At 40.0% G+C, this 21,337-nt stretch overlaps 1 protein-coding gene across 3 annotated transcripts in view; it reads right to left on the reverse strand.

Moving 5' to 3' along the window:
• Positions 1-624: 624 nt before the first annotated feature.
• Positions 625-21,337, reverse strand: part of LOC122553620 (organic solute transporter subunit alpha-like) — a 46,112-nt gene continuing 25,399 nt past the window's right edge. For 2 of the 3 annotated variants that reach the window (XM_043697709.1, XM_043697707.1), the window contains 6 exons: positions 17,592-17,746; positions 15,305-15,378; positions 15,065-15,223; positions 6,347-6,458; positions 3,822-4,077; positions 625-971 (listed from right to left, as the gene is read on the reverse strand). In XM_043697709.1, the coding sequence (XP_043553644.1) occupies positions 844-971; positions 3,822-4,077; positions 6,347-6,458; positions 15,065-15,223; positions 15,305-15,378; positions 17,592-17,720 (858 nt within the window). In that variant the 5' untranslated portion in view covers positions 17,721-17,746 and the 3' untranslated portion in view covers positions 625-843. The remainder of the gene's footprint in view (positions 972-3,821; positions 4,078-6,346; positions 6,459-15,064; positions 15,224-15,304; positions 15,379-17,591; positions 17,747-21,337) is intronic. The other variant, XM_043697708.1, reaches the window with a different exon arrangement.

Genomic DNA, 21,337 nt, shown 5'->3' on the forward strand with positions numbered 1-21,337 from the left:
ATTCCTGAAGAAGGGCTCATGCCCGAAACGTCGATTCTCCTACTCCTTGACCTGCTGCGCTTTTCCAGCAACACATTTTCAGCTCTGATCACCAGCATCTGCAGTCCTCACTTTCTCCTCAAACCTCTATCAACTTGGCCAACTTTGAGCAGCTCTACAAATCGCCAAGCATTTACACAGCCTCCAACAGAGGCAATAGAAATTAATCAAAAAGTAACCTCAGGGTATTTGATGATTCCTTTAAGAGTGCTTACAGGTCTTCATGTTTCTGAATCTATATGTACACTTGTGCACAACTGGCCAGTGAGGCAAGGGTGAAAATGACACCACTGATGTCAAATCAGCATTACATGCTGAATCATGATTTCTGTCATCAACATATCTCCAGTACATGTTTCTCATGCTGGCTAATGCCCCAAAGTTTTGATATCAAAATGGCATTAGAGGAAATTACACTGATAACGAAAATGCTTTCATGGATGTAAGTAAACTCACTTTGCATGTCACTGCTTCTGTTCTGTACCCTTACTCACTATGTTCATGCAGCCTCAGAAAGAGATTCTAAGTTTTTCTACAATAGATCCATTTGAATAACAACTCACACTCTGTTAAGCAAAAGAAACTGCAGGGAAAATATTGATTTTTTTTCAAGATTTCTCCTTTTTATTATCTTAGCAATAACATTTTGTGCGACATTATGAAATATCAAAAGTCAATCCCACACATTGTGCAGCTAAATCTCATAAAGTTTCATGCCATATGTCACTATAAGGTTCAGTTTTTGAACAAATAGCTAATTTATAGACAGCAAACATAATTTGACGTATTATTAAAAATATCAAATCAAGGCATAGTATGAAGTGGATTTTCAAAATATAGTGGACTCGATTCTGGCATTTGTTTGCGATAATACTTTCTGGAGACAAGAAGCAAGATAAACATTTCCAGGATCTTTATATGGTGGTCTATTTCTGTAAAATAAATTAGTTTTTTTTTCAGTGTAAATCTAACTTAGAGAATTTAATGAAGATCAAGAAAAGTTAGCACGATATTTCATTTCTGAATTAACTGCTGATAAGATAAAAATTGATAGCATGATAGGAACAAAGAATTGAGAGTAAAACATATAAGCGTGAAGTTAAAAGGTAAAACAACATGGGAGAGTACATTATTGGAAAGAGAAAGGTGTTATATTTGGCTCTTTGTTACAAATGTGGTTTGGCGCTGTTTCCTTATGAAAATTCAAAAGGCAGATTTGTTTCAAGAGACCTGTCAAGAACTAGATCCAAATATTGAAAAAAAAATTGCCTTTGCTTCCTTCAGATATCGATCTTCTTTATATCCTTATCAAATCAGAAGTTTTCAGCACCTCCATCTGCATATGTAATTACTTGCTGCCATTCATTTTCTTTCTGGATATAATCTTGCCAAATTTAATTTAGTAACCATAAAGCCAGGATACTTCATAGACAGAGGTTTTGAGTGGCATTTTGAGGAAGAAATATTGTTCCAGAAGGAGAGAACGAGGAAGGAGACATATTGATGTTTTATTGAGAGTGTTGCTAATTGCTTTATCAGGAAAACTCTTTAATAAATATCATGAAACCCTCTTTAATATTTGTAATATCATTACAATTCCTATTGGGATATAATTCTTTATTGATATCTGTCATTGTAATGATACTGGACAATCTCCATAGTGTTGAACCTGGAGAGCTAAAGATTCAGTGTAGTATTCTGGTAAAACAGGATTAGAGAGAAGGGTATAGCTATATCCAGGTAAGGAAAGAAGGGAAAGTAATATGGAAGTTTAGCTTTCCAGGAACAGAAACCTAAAGCTATAGTATCTTGAATTTATATAGCTTCTGGCCTATAAAAGTGATTGTCCCTGAAAATGGGGATGCAGTGGTCACATGGTATTAGCCACAGGAAATGTAAAATAATCTTGAGACTATCATGCAGCTAGCACAAAATGCTTATTTGCTACACATCCATTTGGACCAGGCTGCTAAGCAGATAGCAATGACATCATTTAAAGGCAACCACACCTCTTAAAGAGAGGATACAAGTGGCAAAACAGCATTGAAGCAGCCCAATATGGATGGAAGACCTGAAGAAAGTACCACCCCTCAATTAGAGGATAATTGACGACTTGTAACAAGTACTGTGTTGACCAGCCTGCAACAAGCCAGTGAGATAGAACCATTGGGACATATCAGCATTGACAGTTACAGGCTGTGTTACCCATGCCCTGGGAAAGTGTGAGGTTTTACACTTTGGTGGGAAGAATAGAGACATAAACTAATTTCTATATGGCAAAAGGTTTCTGAAATCTGAAGCAAATTAGGAATTAAGAGTCCTAGTTCAGGATTCTCTTCAGGTTAACATGCAAGTTCAGTTGGCAATTTGGAAGGCAAATGCAATGTTAGCATTAATTTCAAGAGGATTGAATACAAAAGCAGAGATGTACTGCTGAGACTGTATAAGGCTCAGGTCAGACCACATTTGAAATTTTCTGAGCAGTTTTGGGCCCCATATCTAAGGAAAGAAGTGCTGGTGTTGGAGGGGGTCCAGAGGAGGTTTACAAGAATGGCCCCAGGGAAGCAGGGCTTGTCATATGAGGAGCAATTGAGGACTCAGTCTGTACTCACTGGAGTTTTGAAGGATGGGGAGAGATCTCATTGAAACTTAAAGAATACTGAGAGACTTGGATAGAGTGGATGTGGAGAAGATGTTTCCATTAGTAGAAGAGATTAAAACCTGAGGGCACAGTCTTGGAGTGAATGGATGAAACTTTCGATGGGAGATGAGGAGAAATTATTTCAGACAAAGGGTAGATAATCTGTGGAACTCGTTGCTGCAGAGGGCTGTGGAGGTCAAGTCATTGAATGCACTTAAGACAGAGATGGATAGGTTTTTGATTAGTAAAGAGATCAAGGGTTATGGGGAGAACACAGGAGAATGGGGTTGAGAAACATATCAACCACGATCAAATGATGGAGCAGACTCAATGGGCTGAATGGTCTATTTCTGTTCCTATAGCTTATGGTCTTACGGTTTTGACTGCAGGATCTGACAAAGCTCAAATAGTACCTCCCCTTGAAGCACAGTGGCCTCATCCATATCTACCATCACAATTTATTCATTCAAATGCACTGCATCTAAATTCTTTGCATGGCTGTGCATGCACAATAACTTAAAAAGGCCAATTGTGCTCACCCTCTGTGGAAACCTCTATGTAGAGGTGCAGCCATGTAAAATTAGGGGAAACATTGCCTGCCACATTCACTTCTTACCCAATTTTGTTCAGATGGTCCAAATTCAGATGAAATTAAATATCTGTTCTAGATATTAACCTGGGGGGGACAATTTTGAAGAAGAGAAAGATATAAAAACATTGTAGAAACAGACAGCAGCAGTAAGACTTAACTAAAGATCTGAACCTAGTTATGTCTTTGAATATTATAATCCCTAAAGTGTGAAAGCAGTAAACAAACAAAAGTCCTGATTTAAAAGAAATTCAAGGGAATTAACCATATTCAAAACTACAGCAATACTACAAATCTTTATTCCATGCCATACTAAAATCTATCAGTTTCATTTTTTTATATTGATTCATGAGTGTAGGCATCACTGGGTAAACCAACACATATCATCCATCTCCTCGAGACCACTATTTATTATCAAATGCAAGTTAATAAAAGCATTGCCTGTATTACCATAGCAAAAAAAGTTTTTCCATATATTAAAGTATCCTTCCTACACCATTTCATGTTCATTATTGGGAAGTGACATTTCATATTAATTGAGGTTCCACTTACTTGATGCTCTGTCTTTTGAGGGATACAGATCCACACACGGAATGACATTATAGGTTGCCAAACATCCTAAAATTAATGGCTGCAGATTGCTGAGGATAATATAGATAATTAAAATTGCATATTTGGCTTTGAGATGATAGCTTGCTTCTGCAATTCCAAAGGCAGCCTTCAATGACAAGTTAAATACATATAAAGACAAAAGAGCAGATGTGTTCAGCATGATCTTCATGTAAAATAAGGGATTGCTTGGATTTACCTGCAACACAAAGTTTCTCTGATAAGTATAGTTTAAAAGAAGCTCTAGCCTTTTGGCTGCCATGTTAATATCTTTCTATTACATCACAATATAAATATTTTCTAAATCTACCACAGCAATATAAAATTGGAGACCTCAGTAAACATTGATTTAAGTGAAAGAAAGGTAAACCTTGAGGTTTACACAATTGAAGCGCTAAATTGAGGAGACTATAGGGTCGGGGTTCGTTTCCAGCCTCGGGTGACTGTGTGGAGTTTGCACACTCTCCCCGTGTCTGTGTGGGTTTCCTCCGGATGTTCCGGTTTCCTCCCACATTCCAAGGATGCCCAGGTTAGGTGAATTGGCCATGCTAAGTTGTCCATAGTGTTCAGAAATGTGTAGATTAGGCGCATTAGTCAGGGTAAATGTAGGGTGTACTCTTCAGAGGGTCAGTGTGGACTTGTTGGGCTGAAGGGCCTGTTCCACACTGTAGGGATTCTATGATTCTGTGATATATAAGCTGTTTGTGGTCTGCTCAGTATCATGACATAAACTCAACCATTCAGTCTCAAAGTTGTTGCTTTTATGTGCAGTTAAGAAAAGCATCAAATGGAGATGAAGCACTTTATCCTGTTTATGATCATTGTCAAGTCACAAGGGATGTATTAGCAGAAACCTGGGGAAACATTATGTATCAAGGCTGAATGTCAAACCAACTTTTAACCTCAAACTTAACAAATTTAATTATGTTGGATTTACATGTGCTTATCTTCTTAAAACCTCTGTTGTCCATATAATTAAGTGTATTCCAAGTCATGAATATTACCATTTTGTTGTTAATGATTTACTTTGTTTTGCTGATATTGCTGCCCAAATGTTTGTTGTGACTTTTGTGTTTGAACCAACAGAAATGGGAGATTTTCAATAATTGAGGGTCTAGAATGAGAGTTCATGGACAGAAGATTTAATATTTATGATTTAGGAGATGGAACAAGAGCACGCTTTGGTGTGCTACCAGATATGATGATTACAGTTAAATAATGTCAATATTTAAGAATTAAACAGATGAACAATTGATGGAAAAGAAATATGGAACCAAAGTACATAAATGAAGTAAATGCAGCTGATAGAGTGGTGAATAAATACTCACTTACAATGTTGAGCATTTAGCATTGTCAGCATTTCTATGCAATTCTATGGAAAGTCATGAAACAAGAGACAAAAATGCCTACGAGCTCTTGCTGTATAAAGATATTTTCATAATTGACATAATGAACATCAGTTTACAATAAATTGTGTGGGGAAATTTCTACCATTTTCATAGCCACAATTTTGGAACACACAGAAGTCCTTGTATATGTTGGTGCAGGTTTATGACAACAACATCCACTTGCCTCCCTGCAACCCAATCATAAAGCGTAGTAAATTCTAGGTATATATACAGCCACCCTTACACCTGGGTATTAGGGTATTAGGGAATGCCTACCAGCAATTATTGTCCCAAGTCTCAAAAGGGTTTAAAGGCCAAAATTAACTGGGAAAATGTCAACTTTATTCCTAATTTGCATTGGTTCAAACAGAAAATGTCACAGATTGAAAGTATCGCTGAATGTTCCAGGAAATAAAAAATTAGAAAACATTACTGTATTTAGTATTACATATAGAAGATTCCAAACTTTCTAATGATTCACATTTAAAGGAATTTAATTCTAGAACTGTGTCAGGAATTACAGAAATTACAAAATGGGTCCAAAGTTTACTAACAAAAACAGAAATTGATAAAAAAAAGAACAGCAGGTCTGGCAGCATCTGTGGAGAGAAATCAGAGATAATGTTTTGGATCCAGTGACCCTTCCTCAGAACTGATGGTAACTCGGAAAAAGTTGTTTTTTCTGCAAAAGGTAGGAGGTGGGGGAAAGGAATAAACGATAGGTGGCGATAAACCCCAAGAGAGAGAGAAGAATAGTTGGACCGACAAAGGAGTGGATAACAATCAGCTGAGAAGAATGAATAGCTAATAATGGAGACTATTGGTGGCTAACAGCGATCAATATTTACTAACTCTACTCGAGACAAAGCACATAATTTAAGTTCAAAATGTCCTCTCCTGGTGCATTAAATATAATTTAAAATGGTTTAATTTTGTTAAAACTGATGCAAAGTATTTTTTAACAAAAAGTAGTCTTGAATAAATTTTGAGTAAATTTCCATTTGAAAGACATCATGCTTACTTGGGGTTGTTAGCTAAATCTGCATATTAACATTTAAACAAAGAAATCTTAGAGGTTACCTCTCCACTGTCAAACTTTCCATCTGCCCACAAGACTGTCGAAATAAACTGAAGCAAAGGTTGTAGAATCAACGTCTGCAAGATGCCAATTCGAAGAATTCTATAAGCTTTTCTGTGAAATAATTAGCCTTGTGTTAAAGTGACAATATATGTTTTCAGTACAAAAATGAGTTCATAGAGTCATAGAGATGTACAGCATGGAAATAGACCCTTCGGTCCAAGCTGACCAGCTATCCCAACCTAATCTAGTCTCACCTGCCAGGACCCAGCTCATATCCCTCCAAACCCTTCCTGTTCATATACCCATCCAGATGCCTTTTAAATGTTGCAATTCTACCAGCCTCCACCACTTTCTCTGGCAACTCATTCCATACACGTACCACTCTCTGCATGAAAAAGTTGCCCCTTTGGTCTCTTTTATATCTTTCCTTTCTCACCCTAAAACTATGCCTCTAGTTCTGGACTCCCCCACCCCAGGGAAAAGATTTCGTCTATTTATCCTATCCATGCCCCTCATGATTTTATAAACCTCTATAAGGTTACCCCTCAGCCTCCGATGTTCCAGGGAAAACAATCCTAGCCTATTCAACTTCTCCCTATAGTTCAAATCCTCCAACCCTGGCAACATCCTTGTAAATCTTCTCTGAACTCTTTCAAGTTTCACAACATCTTTCCAATAGGAAGACCAGAATTGCACGCAATATTCCAAAAGTGGCCTAACCAATATTAGATGAACATTTATCTGTCTTCCCAGCTGACAAAGATTTGTTGAGGTACGTTTTGATTATTACATAAATCAGATGTCAGCCCATTAATGAATCAAAGCATCTTTTCACCACACTTGTTACAGCCTGTGGACGATTAGCTTGTTGAAGCACTGAGCTTACTAAGTAGCTTCAGGCAACCATGTGGGCAATACTGTGTTATATGAATTTCAATGTAGGTAATGATGACATTAGATTCCCTCCAGTATGGAAATAGGAACTTCGGCCCAACAAGATCACACCGACCTTCCAAAGAGTAACCAACCCAGACCCATTACCCTACATTTACCTCTGACTAATGCACCTAACACTATGGGCAATTCAGCATGGCTAATTCACCTGACATGCATATCTTTGGATTGTGGGAGGAAACCCATGCAGACACGGGGAGAATGAGCAAACACCACACAGACAGTCGCCCGAGGCGGGAATCTAACCCAGGTGCCTGGCGCTGTGAGGCTGCAGTGCTAACTACTGAGCCACTGTGCTGCCTTAAGTGTGGTGTCATTTATTTTTCAGTTGGTTTCCCATCTTACATATTTCAGAATTGTTCTCATTGTTGTTGATTTTAACTCATAGATAATGGATAAAAGAGAAATACTTTGCATTCACCTTATAGCATTTAGAAATATTAGCTTGTTCTCACAATTTGTTCTCACTCAGATCTGAGCCAGAATAACATTGAGTTTTTATTTATTCATTCTTGGATGTGGACATCACTGACTGGTCAGTATTTAGTGCCCTTCCTGAGTTGTCCTTGAGAAGGTGGTGATGAGATGCTTTCTTGAACCATTGCATTCCATTTGGTGTAATTAGACACAACAAGTTAAGGGGGGAGTTCCAGGATTTTGACCTGATGACATTGAAGGAACAATGATACAATTCCACATCAGTGTGGTGAGTGCCTTGGAGGGCACTTGCATCTGGTGGTGTTCCATTGTATTTGCTGCCCTTATCCTTCCAGATGGTTGTATGGTTTGTGTTCAACCTTAGGATTAGAAGGTGCTAAGGAGCCTTAGTGAATTTCTGCTCTAAAACATGTAGATAGAATACTGCGCTGCTTCTGAACATTGGTGGTGGAGAGAGTGAATGTTTCTGGATGTGATGCCAATCAACCCAGCTGATCATAGAATAGAATCCCTATGGTGTGGTAACAGGCCATTTGGCATGACAAGTCCACACTGATGCTCCGAAAGTGTCCCACCCAGACCCATTCACCTATCCTATTACTCTATATTTACCCTAATTAATGCACCTAGCCTACACATCCCTAAACATTATGGGCAATTTAGAATGGCCAATTCACCTAACCTGCACATCTTTGGACTCTGGGAGGAAACTGGAGCACCCGGAGAAAACCCACCCAGAGACGGGGAGCATGTGCAAACTCCACACAGACAGTCGCCTGAGGCTGTAATCAAACTCGGGTCCCTGGTGCTGTAAGGCAGCAATGATAACCACTGAGCCACCGTGCCGCCCTACCGTTACCTATTTCTTTGGAGTAAAGTCTAGCGATAATACCATTAAGCCATCACTGTTTTGTCCTCGAAGGTGGCAAGCTTCTTGAGTGTTGTTGGAATTGCGCTCATCCAGGCAAGTGTAGAGTATTTCACCACATTCTTAACTGAGTGTCTTGTAGATGGTGAATATGCTTAGGGAGTGTCAGGCAGTGAGTTGCTCATGCAGGATTCTTTCTCTTGTAGCCACAGTATTTAAATGGCTCATCAATTTCTTTTTAATGGTTATCCACACCTTGGTGGTTGTGAGGGATTCAGTGATGGTAATGCTATTCAATGTCAATGGACAATTCTGTCTTGTTGGAGATAGTCACTGCCTGGAATTTGTGTGGTTCAAATATTGCCACTTGTCAGCCCAAATTTGGACATTGTCCAGCTCTCGCTACATTTGCCCATGAACTGATTCAGTTTCTGAGGAATTGCAAATGATGCTAAACATTGCACAATCAACATCAAACATCCTCACTTCTGACCTTATGATGGAGAGAAGGTCATTGATGACATAGCTGAAGATTGTTGGGTCTAGGACACTGCCCTGAGGAACTTCTGCAATATGTCTTAGAGCTGAGATGACTGACTTCCAACAACCACAACCATTTTCCTTTGTGCCAGGTATGACTTCAACACAGAGAAAGCTCCCCTCTCGACTCTAGCTTTGCACAGACTCCTTGATGACATACTTGGTCATATGCAGCCTTGATATCAAGGCAATCCCTCTCACCACACCTCTGGAGTTAAGTTATTTTGTTCATGTTTGAACCAAGGCTATGATAAGAAGAGGAATTGTCATCATCTTCCGCCATTTCCACTGTTCCAGCAGGTGCCACTACTGAACACATATTTCCCTCACCTCCCTTGTCAGCATTCCACAGGCATTATTCCCACCATGCATCATAATCCAATCTTCAGTCACTCCTAATATTTCCTCAACCCTGATGGCACATTCTAATGTAATTACAAAAGGTGAAACACTTGCCCTTTTATCTTTTCTCTTCTCACTGTCTAGGGACTAAATACATTTCAAGATATAGCATCAATTACTTGTACTTCATTCAATCTAGTCCACAGTATTCACAGTTTGGTATCCTTTACATTTGTGAGACCAAATTCAGTCTGGGTGATCACTTTGTGGCACACCTCCTTTCTGTCCAGAGGAATGAACTCAATCTTTCTGGCTGCTTGTTATTTCAATATATCCTTTTACCCCAGTGCTCATATTTCCATCCTAGAGCTGCTGCAATGTTCTAGTGAAGCCCAACGCAAGGTGGAGGAACAGCACATCATTTTCCACCTAAGCACCTTACAGAGTTTAGACTTAATTTGTATTCAATAACTTTAGAACATGAACACAGTCCTCCGTTTTGGTTACACCTTCCCAACTCCCTAACCCCACACCCCACCACCCCACAGGTCTCTTGTTTGTGGGGATTTCCTCTCTGTAAAGCCAATCCATTTTTGACTATTCTCATCTATCATTAACACCTATTTTGTATAAATATCACTCTTTTGCCACCATTACCTTTTGCGTGGTCACCAACTGTCCCAATAACTCTTTGCCCCTTTTGTCAACAACTTTTAAACCATAATTTTCCAGCTGTTTAGTTCCAAAGAGAAACTTGAAACTCTGATCCTCTTTCCACATATGGAGTTTCTCTAGCACTTTTTGTTTTTTATTTTCAGAACTAAGCAGGTTATTGCTAAGCAAATGCTGTTTATTGGCCTTGTTGATAACCACTTCCATCACTTTACTAATGATTGAGAGTAGAGTGATGCAGCTAAATCTTGATAAGAGACTGAGCAACGTGGGCAATGGTGGAATTTGTGGCAGAATTGGGTAAGCAGATGGGTGAGGCTGATCATAATATCAGGAGAATCTCATTCCAACATTTATACCTTTGACAAGTAGCAAGGTGAGTTTTTTTGCTAGTTGCTATTTAAGGGGGATTATTGCATGTTAAATGCATTGTTAATAGCCTAATTCAGTTCATTGATAATCAGGTTCCTACCTTATCAAACATGCTAATAGGCTGGACATCAATAAAACTCAATCTGGAAATCAGAGCAGGTTCCTGGCGAATTTAGCTCACCACTTGCACTGAAGGACATTCCATATTGGAACTGGGCACTGCCATTTCAGGTGGCACTCAGGGGCACTGGCCACAGCCACTGACGCCTGATATGTCCAAGTCTCTAAGAATCTTCATGGTACAACTCCACTCCACTCTTAGAACACTTCTGCATCTCAATGCTGCATCTTGGGCTATTGATAGCTAGATATCCACTGACAATTATCATTGTAATGCTGCAACAAGGACATTGTACACTCTGGAACACACACCCATTCATAGATTAGACTAGGCTGCACCTCTGGGCTCTTTGCTTGTTATCATAGAGCTCATTCTCTCTAAGCCTACCTGGATGCTTTCAACATCCCTGCCTTGCATCACCTTCCCTTGTCATTTTAAGCTTTGCCTACTCAGTCAGAGATACCAGGGTCATATTACTTTTGTCTTGCCTTGGCATTTAGTGCAGACACAACAGAAGGAAGTTTGTCATGTTTGTCAGCAGGCTTCAGTCCAGTCAAGAGGGATAATATTTGCTCAGAGTATCTCTGCTCAATAAATCAAAGGCAGCTTGCAATTTCAATCCAAGGGCTTGGACATTGTCAGCCAGCCACTCAGAGCATTCAGAGTCAGGTTGCTTTCCACAAAAGGGGTAGGGAGGTGAATATCAGGGTAACCCGTCACTTCTCTTGAGTCTTTCTGGCTTACTGGGGGCTTTACTTCTTCTTGGAATAAGAGAGAGCCAGGTACAATGGGAGATGTAAGTAGGTGGCAGAGCTACTACTGTTGGTGCAGTTAGGGAGGTGGCCCGAGAGAGTGAGATGCTGGATCGAGGGCATGCAGGGTTTGTGGTGTTGGACCTTGTGGTGGGAAGATGTTGCAGGCAATAGTGTGAGTCATAGAGCACAAGCCTTGGTGGGACATTAGCATAGTAGCAGAGAGAGAATGAATGTGGGGTAGCAGAGAGAAGATAGTGGCACTTACACTCGCACCGTGAAAAAGGTCATTGACCTACATCTTACAGTGCTGAGCATTGCCTGGGTAGCTGAGAATGACTTATTCCAGTCAGTAACCTTGGACCAGGCTGGTGTGGTGTGGTATTGCGATTTCCACTGCTAGTCCTGGGAAAGAAAATATCTGTACCGCCCCACCTGGTCTCTATCCACAAAGTGAGGCACCAATTTCACTTTGCCTGCCATGTCTGGGAACCATACAGAGAAGCTCTTTGGGTGCTCGACAGGCTATTAAAGATGATGCAGGTGGAAAGGGAATGGGGGGGCTCAGTTAGCTGGATAGCTGGTTTGCGATGCAGAATAACATCATGAGTTGAATTTCTGCACTGGCTGAGTTTACTATGAAGGACTTTCCTTCTCAGCCTTTCCCCTCTCCTGAGGTGGGGTGACCTTCAGGTTAAACCACCACCAGTCATCTCTCTCTAACGGCAGATCAATCCAAGGTCTGGTAAGACTATGGCAACTTTACTATTACCTTTAGGTGCAAGGGAAGCCTATGAATCCTGGGATATCGACTGAGTTGGATGTTGTTCTAGTAATAGCATGTGGTAAAATTAGGCTCGAATTGAGCATAACAGATACTGTAGGTATATGGTAGATAGTTAATAGGGTATATTTGGTCAGATAAGGATAACAAAAAAAATCACTAGGCCTCATGGTGGAAATCCTTCCAAAAAGCTCAAAGCAACTTGGACTAATCAAAAACCCAATTTAGAAGTATGGGTCACTGGACTCGAAATGTTAACTCTTCTTTTTCTCTGCAGATGCTGCAAGGTCTACCGAGTTTCTCCAGCAATTTTTGTTTTTGTTTCAGATTTCTAGCATCTACAATTCTTTGTTTATATTCAGTACAATTGTCAGAATATTGTCAGTGTCAATAGCCTATGATAGCGTCATGTGTGTTCAGTGTCTTGATATTATGTGGAATGAATTGAGTAATTGGTATAAATTGATATGAATATAACTGAGAGAAGTGCTGATCTTTGACGTTATATTGAACTGACACCTCATCTGTCAAGTGAAGTGTGCAAAATTTAAAGAGGAGCAGTGAGTTTTCCAAGTATACCAATTGACCTCATAGAAAACAGATTATCTTTCCTTCAATTTATACCCATCTTTGGCCAATAACAATGTATGAACTTCAAAAAAATTCACTGACTTAAAAGGATAATGAACTATTGAACAATTAAGTAAATAAAAGCTGAAAGAACTGCGGATGCTGTAAATCAGAGACAAAATTGCTGGAAAAGCTCAGAAGGTCTGGCAGCATCTGTGAAGATAAATCAGAGTTAATGTTTCAGGTCTGGTGACCCTTCCTCAGAACAGGATTAAGTAAATAACATGAATATTGAAAATCAGACGTCAGTGGTTCCTGGGTTAAGTTTGTTTCCAGAGACCTGAGCATATAACTTGGGCGTAGTATGCAGTGCACCACTGAAGATATGTTTCATTATTAGTGATGTGAGCTGAAATTTTCTCTCAGGTCAGGAATGTAAAAAAAATGCTTTATAATAACTTCATAAAATATTTAGAAATGCATTGATATTATGAAGAAAGCTTTGCTAGTTATAAAGTGTAGAACAGGTCTCTCCGGTTGCAAAGAACATGTCTTTTGTACAGACATCCCTGATAAGGCTAGACCTCAAAACCCATTCAAAAACCAACCTAGAAAAGGTTAAAAACAGCCTCTCAAAAATGAATAAATCATTAAGGACAGGAAAAGATTTTTTTGAAGTGATCCATGCTAGTCAGTCCTCATCAAACAAAAGACGATTGGGAAAGGATGCTTCCCAGGACCTCAGCTTGAAAGGCATCGAACAGAAGAGGCGAAAGCTAAAAACTGATTAGAAATGTCTGCCACCCCCAGTGGCAGAAATTGGCTTCATCAGTCATCTGGGACAGTAAACCATCCTTGCTTGTCATGGGTTATATGCTTCTCCTGCCTACTTACCTGATGCATTATTTTTAAAACTTTGATTCTTAATAAACTACTTAATGAACTGTTTTTAAATCACTTAGAACCTCAAACTTCTCTTTTGGTTGACTGTCACTCCCAGGATACAATCTTACATAAATTTGGTGGAGGGAGAATATCAAGTCAAGAAACCCTACCAGAGTTAGATTCCTGAAACGATCCTTCAGTGCCAGGCAAATTGGCATCCAGAAAGCCATTTCTCATCCAATTATGGATGGCTACCATTGCCAAAATGTGACAGGGTGGTGGTCTCCCTGCCTCTGGACCAGAAGGTCTGCGTTCAAGGCCAAACTAAGGATGTGACGACCATAGAGGTGTGTCATAACATGACCAAACAGATTGATTAAAAATAAATTAAGGATAGCAGGCAGCCTCCAGAGGTCCTCCAGAAATTACACATCGGTAGACCTACAGATTGAGCTGGAGATGTGAGAGAGAAAAAAAGAAAGTGAGAGAAAGGGAGAGAGGAGTGCCTGTATCTTGGGGAAACCCCCTGAACCATTTCTAAAGTTTAAGACTAGAGGCCACAAGCAGTGTTGGAAATGAATGATCACATGACATTAATTTGAAAAGCTTTTTCATCTTGGCCAATATTTGTCCCTCAGACCCAGAGCAGTAACAGAAATAAATCTCTTATTGCTAATTGTGGGAACTTGCTGCAGTCAAATTAAATTTCACCTTTCTTATGATGTAAACATAATTTCACTTTTCACACTAATCTTGCTTTTAATGAAGGTGTTAACCTCTTTAAAGTAAATTATGTAATGCATAAAGAAATACAACTCATGTTTTCATTGAAAATGTAACTAACTATCTAATTTCAATCTAAACTAGGCTGTAGCTTTGAACCAAGTCCAAACTTAAGTCAATTTCTCCAACAGAAAAATGATACAAGGAGACATTAAGGAAAACAGAAAAAAAGAAAAAAGCAAATAAAACTGTTTGGTAATGGCTTTACATTTACGGCAACAGAAAATGTCAAAAAGAATAATTTTAGTAATTTTTATATAATTTAAATAATTTTTATCATTCATTGTTCTTAGTAATAGTTACATGATGGAACAGGTAGAATAGGTGTTATTATTTTCTGGTGACTGGTTCACCATGAGCATCAACAACAAATTGGTCTATCCAGCTCATAAGAAAGTAGATTTTATGAGGTTATACTTCCAATGTAGAACTTTACTGTAGAGTGTTCAGCTAAATTGCTGGTCCTCTCAAAAGAAAATTATTGGAGGGAAAACTAAAATTAAAATCAATTTTCAAATTCAAGGTAAAATTTACCCACTGAAATACATATTTAAACCTCCCAGAAAATAAATATTAGCATTTATTTTAGGCAATTAATAAATGAAAAGTTAACCAATCATAAGTAAACATATTTACCTGTTTATCCTGACTTTTGGAAGACACATGCAGCAACAGCAACAAGGCCCCACGTTCAATGAAGCGTCCACATACTGCAGCTTATCAATGGCTTCAGTTGCTCCACCAAGGTAACTTATTGCAAGATGGAAAAAAACAAACAAAGCTACGCACGCATAACTATAAAATGGAGAAAATCATATCAGGTACTAAAATGAATTCACCATTCTTATACCAAAAGATTTCTTCAATGTTACTTACACTGCTGCCACAAAATCAACCAAAGTTCCAGCTCGTGGAACAAACATCCCCAATTGGTAGACAATAGTAGTTACCTAAGAGAAAAAGAACATGATCTTTTGCACATGATTTACAGCTACTAAACTGTTTTATACATACGAAATGTTTTAAGATTGATAGGTTTAATGAGCATCCAGCTGTAATGAACATATCAATCTGAACTCAATGCCATTTTTCATTCTATTAGTCATTTTTACATTGAGAGACTTCAAAGGACGAGGCATTCGACAAGGTTTCCCATGGGAGACTGATTAGCAAGGTTAGATCTCACGGAATACAGAGAGAACTAGCCATTTGGATACAGAACTGGCTCAAAGGTGGTGGTGGAGGGTTGTTTTTCAGACTGGGGGCCTGTGACCAGCGGAGTGTCACAAGGATCAGTGTTGGGTCCTCTACTTTTTCTCATTTACATAAATGATTTGGATGCGAACATCCAACTTACAGTTGGTAAGTTTGCAGATGACACCAAAATTGGAGGTGTAGTGGACAGCGAAGAAGGCTGCCTCAGATTACAACAGGATCTTGACCAGATGGGCCAATAGGCTGAGAAGTGGCAGATGGAGTTTAATTCAGATAAATGTGAAGCGCTGCATTCTGGGAAAGCAAATCTGAGCAGGATTTCTACACTTAATGGTAAGGTCCTAGGGAGTGTTGCTGAACAAAGAGACCATGGAGTGCAGGTTCTTAGCTCCTTGAAAGTGGAGTCGCAGTAGATAGGATAGTGGTATGCTTTCCTTTATTGGTCAGAGTATTGAGTACAGGTGTTGGGAGGTCATGTTGCGGCTGTTGGTTAGGACATTGGTTTGGCCACCTTTGGAATGTTGCATGTAATTCTGGTCTCCTTATCGGAAAGATGTTGTGAAACTCGAAAGGGTTCAGAAGAGATTTACAAGGATGTTGCCAGGGTTGGAGGATTTGAGCTATAGGGAGAGGCTGAACAGACTGGGATGGTTTTCCCTGGAGCATCTGAGGCTGAGGGATGACCTTGTAGAGGTTTACAAAATTATGAGGGGCATGGATAGGGTAAATAGGCAAAGTATTTTCCCTGGGGTCAGGGAAGTCCAGAACTAGAGGGCATAGGTTTAGGGTGAGAGGGGAAAGATATAAAAGAGACCTACGGGCAACTTTTTCACACAGAGCATGGTACGGGTATGGAGTGAGCTACCAGAGGATATGGTGGAGGCTGGTACAATTGCTACATTTAAGAGGCATTTGGATGGGTTTTTGAATCGGAAGAGTTTGGAGGGATATGGGCTGGGTGCTGGCAGGTGAGACTAGATTGGGTTGGGATATCTAGTCGACATGGATGGTATGGACTGAAGGGTCTGTTTCCATGCTGTACATCTCTATGACCCTATGACACTATATGTCATTATTAATACACAAATTGGCTAGCAAGTTCAAGGATTGAAAGATATTTATGAGATTTGAATCTCAAATTTGCCACCCTTCAGCTTACACAAATAACATTTTACATGTTGTTTTCAAGAACTTGTTGGATTTGTGCATTGATTGTCCAATAAACTCAAGACTGAAAATTAGGGCTGGATATAAGCAAGATTTTTGACATTGAAATAATAACTATTTCAATGACAATGATCCTCTCTGTCTCAGAAAGGTAACAATTTAAACTGTTCACTGTTGAGTAGTAAATTAGGTTTTTCGGATTGTATCCATTTTATGTTTTTATATTCATCTCAAAAGAATTAGCAAGCTAAAGAAACATTCAGTGTTCACACATAAAGAGCTGTCACTTGGGGCAGTGTTAAAACTGTTGGAACTGTACCCAACCACTTATCCCTTGCACCCTGTTTACCAGGAAATCCACCTGCCATCCTGCTCCAGAAATTCAAACTCTATCTACAATCAAAACCAGTACTGTGAAAATCAAAGATTTTTGCAAACTATGTGGAAGATTGAGTTCTCCATTTTAACAGTGAACTTCTCTATCCAAAAATAAACGTTAGAACCTAGTCTTAAACGTCAGAAATGACAGCAAGACATTTGAATAAAATTGTGGGAGAAGGAGGCAATTCATACATTATTTTACATAGTGAATTGTTTGAATCTTAATTTTAAAACTAAAGAACCAAATATTGTAGAGAGATTATTCTCTGTGAATGGTGCCTACTTGCAGTGTACTGAAACTTTATTAAGACCAGCCAAATCGTAACATACAAATATTACTACAAATACCTGTACCTGTGCAATACACCAGTATAGTAATGCACTAGAACTTGCTACTTACAGGGAATATGCCAAGGACCAACAGCGTCTTCTCTCTGATTGAGTCACTTATAATATTATTGTGTAAATAGTTCCAAAGTTCAAAGAAGATAGCATATGTGGCAATTGCTATAATATTAAGGATCACCATAAGGGCAATTTCAGCATTACTGAGACCTATTGAAAAAACAAAATAAGATTTACCTCAGTGCCTCAGTACATCAAATGCAAACAAACAATTACTCAATGATATAATTTTCTTCCACTATATCTGCTTTAAACCAATATGTATAAAATGCTCTTGATATCATGGGGTAGTTGCCCCGTCAGCAGCAAGTGGAAACACCACCTGTCCATATGAGTCCACCAGTGACTTCTGATAATTTCACCCTGGAAGCATCATTTGATGCTGACAGCAGGTTTGGATTACAAATTGTTCTTGTAAAATGAGCACTCCAGAGAAGCCTAGAGTTATTACACATCTTCAGTTGTCTGCCTAAAGGTCGGGGGCATCACCTTCTTAAATCAGCGCAGTACATATGGTGTAGCAGTTGAATACAACCCAGTGGCTCACTAGATCATTTCAGAGGACAGTGATCTGTCAACTACCTAGCTGTAGATCTGCAATCACATGAAGGCCAGACCAGAGTAGAACAGTAGATAAAGGCCACAAGTGAAATTGATTTTTTTTTCTTAAGTGGTAGTTTAATAGTTCTTTGATCATAATTAATGAGAGTAACATTGTCTTCCAGGTTTATTCCCTGCATTTAAATTCCCTCAACTGTCCTGGTGTCTGTGGAACATTAATCCAGTAATGTTACCAATATGTTACCCTCCCCAGTATCCTCTTCTTAGGTTTAATGCTGCTGAGAGGGCTGAAATAACAGTTCTGGTGAAACCTTTAAACGGCTGTGGCCAATCAAAATGTGCCGTAACCATCTGTGTAGCAGTCCTGCTAAATAATAGCAGCAGCCTTTGTGACAGAAGAGAGGAAGCAGTTTGAATAGCTTCTCGATTTTTTGATAAACCTTTGGAAAGCAGTATTAAAAGCTGTCCCAATCGACATGCTTCTAGAAACTTTCAATCTCTTGTGAATAAACCAGCTAATATTGAGCTGAATCTTTCTGAAATATCTAGTGAAGATGTGGGATACTTCCAAGTTGTCAATCAAACTAGGTCTGTCAGGGACTAAACCAGAATGTGTGCTGAGGTCTGTCCTAGGGATCTTAAGCCCTTGAATCTAAAGGGATGAAATTTGTTTAACCTTCAACTGAGAAATGAGCCAACAATGCCAACCCACCAATGAGCTATATGGACAGAAAAAAAACATACACGCAAATAAACAGGACCTACTCCCCCCCCCACCACTCCCACCATAAACCACCACAACCATCACCACCACCATTTTTCTTTGAATTGAGATGCAAGAACCAAGAAAAAAGCTGGGCAGATACAGTGAGAATGAAAAAAAAAGATCCCCAACTTGAATAAAACTGTCTTATTTTTCATTAATGTTCAATGGCTAATGAGAACCTTGCTGGAAACAGCTGAGGAATCAATTTGCATGTATTAACATTTCATTATTACCTAATCTTACCTTATTTATATGCCAGTTGCTATTCTCCCAGGCAGTGGAGTGAAACTAGGTGGCGCTAATTCCCAACTTTAAAGTCAGAACACTGGCATCTTCTCCATGCATCTATCATGGTCAGCTTCCCCAACATCTTAGTGTTCACTGCAAGGCAGTCACTGCCTCCATTTACAGATGTTGGCATCAGCAAAGTACCACTATCACCACATCATCATGGCATATCTTGGACCAACTCATGATACAGCTCAGCACTTCATTACTGTAGTTTGGAACTCACCCACACCTTTCATTGCAATTCCACTGCTAGGCCACTTAGGAACCGCCTAGGAACCCTCCAACCACAAGGGATGAACTCGGATTTCACCAGTTTCCTCATTCCCCCTCCCCCCACCTTGTCTCAGTCAAATCCATCGAATTCAGCACCGCCTTCCTAACCTGCAATCTTCTTCCCGACCTCTCCGCCCCCACCCCAGTCTGACCTATCACCCTCACCTTGACCTCTTTCCACCTATCACATTTCCGACGCCCCTCCCCCAAGTCCCACCTCCCGGTGGATGGGAGATCCCCCGAGGTGATGAGGTTATGGACGGTCTGGGAGATAATGGTTTGTTTGTTCCACCTATCACATTTCCGACGCCCCTCCCCCAAGTCCCTCCTCCCTACCTTTTATCTTAGCCTGCTGGACAAACTTTCCTCATTCCTGAAGAAGGGCTTATGCCCGAATCGTCGATTCTCCTGTTCCCTGGATGCTGCCTGACCTGCTGCGCTTTTCCAGCAACACATTTTCAGCTCTGATCTCCAGCAAGTGCAGACCTCACTTTCTCCCCTAGGCCACTTTATGCACAGGTTTATGTATCCATCTCATGAACAGGGTGCATTTCAGAATTCTTAACTTGTGTTCTTCGTGCTCACTCACTTTGCACTTACTTGGATACAGACAACACCCTGTCTTGTCTTGCATTTTAGAGCAGTGAAAAGCTAGGCTGCTTGACAACTTCAGAATTGGCTGCCAATGTTTGACATGGTGTGCAGCTGAGGTTGAAATACTGCACCTACGATGCGGCTGCTGTCAGATTCCAGCACCAATGAGTATTTTCTCTAGAGCTAGAGGGCATAGTCTGAGAATTTGGGCCAGACCATTCAAGAAATCAGTGGTTAGCACTGCTGCCTCACAGCACCAGGGTCCCAGATTCGATTCCAGCCTCGGGTGATTGTCTGTGTGGAGTTTGCATGTTCTCCCCGTGTCTGTGTGGGTTTTCTCCAGGTGCTCCAGATTCTTCCCACAGTCCAAAGATGTGCAGGTCAGGTGAATTGCCCACAGTCCAAAGATGTGCAGGTCAGGTGAATTGGCCATGCTAAATTGCCCATAGCGATAGGTGAATTATCAGAGGGTAGTGGGTCTGGGTGGGTTACTCTTCGGAGGGTCGGTGTGGACTTGTTGGGCTGAAGGGCCTGTTTCCACACAGTAGGCAATCTAATCTAACCTAATCTAAAAGGTGAAAGTGAGAACTGCAGGTGCTGGAGACTAGAGTCAAGAGTGTGGTGCTGGAAAAGCACAGCAGGTCAGGCAGCATCCGAGGAGCAGGAAAATCACTTTTGCCTGAAACGTAGATTTTCCTGCATTCAGGAAAAGGTTAGTAAGCATTTCTATGCATGAAGCATTATAAATTTTTGGAATTCTGGATCAGTTGTCAACTTTAAATCCGAGATGGATAAATTTTGTTTAGCAAAATTATGAAAGGATATGGACTAAAGGTAGGTAAATGGAATTAGGCCAAAGACCAGCCATGATCTCATTGAAGGGTGGACCAGGCTCAAGGGGCTGAATGGCCTCCTCCTGTTGTTATGTTCTTCTGCTGTTGAATGCAAGATTATACAAGAATGGGGTCATGGAAGTGAGCCACATACTGCATGTGGCAAGCAGCAGAAAATTTGAGAAAAATTGTCAGGGCTCATGAAGAGAATGCCTCCATGAAACATCTTGAAGCTGACACAGCCAACATATGGAAAAGTTAGCCCATTGTTACTGGTTCTGGATTAGTGGTGCTGGAAGAGCACAGCAGTTCAGGCAACATCCGAGGAGCAGTAAAATCGACGTTTCAGGCAAAAGCCCTTCATCAGGAATAAAGACAGAGAGCCTGAAGCATGGAGAGATAAGCTAGAGGGGGGGGGGGGTG

The sequence above is a fragment of the Chiloscyllium plagiosum genome, chromosome 10 (assembly GCF_004010195.1).
Source record: "Chiloscyllium plagiosum isolate BGI_BamShark_2017 chromosome 10, ASM401019v2, whole genome shotgun sequence".
Classification (NCBI taxonomy): domain Eukaryota; kingdom Metazoa; phylum Chordata; class Chondrichthyes; order Orectolobiformes; family Hemiscylliidae; genus Chiloscyllium; species Chiloscyllium plagiosum.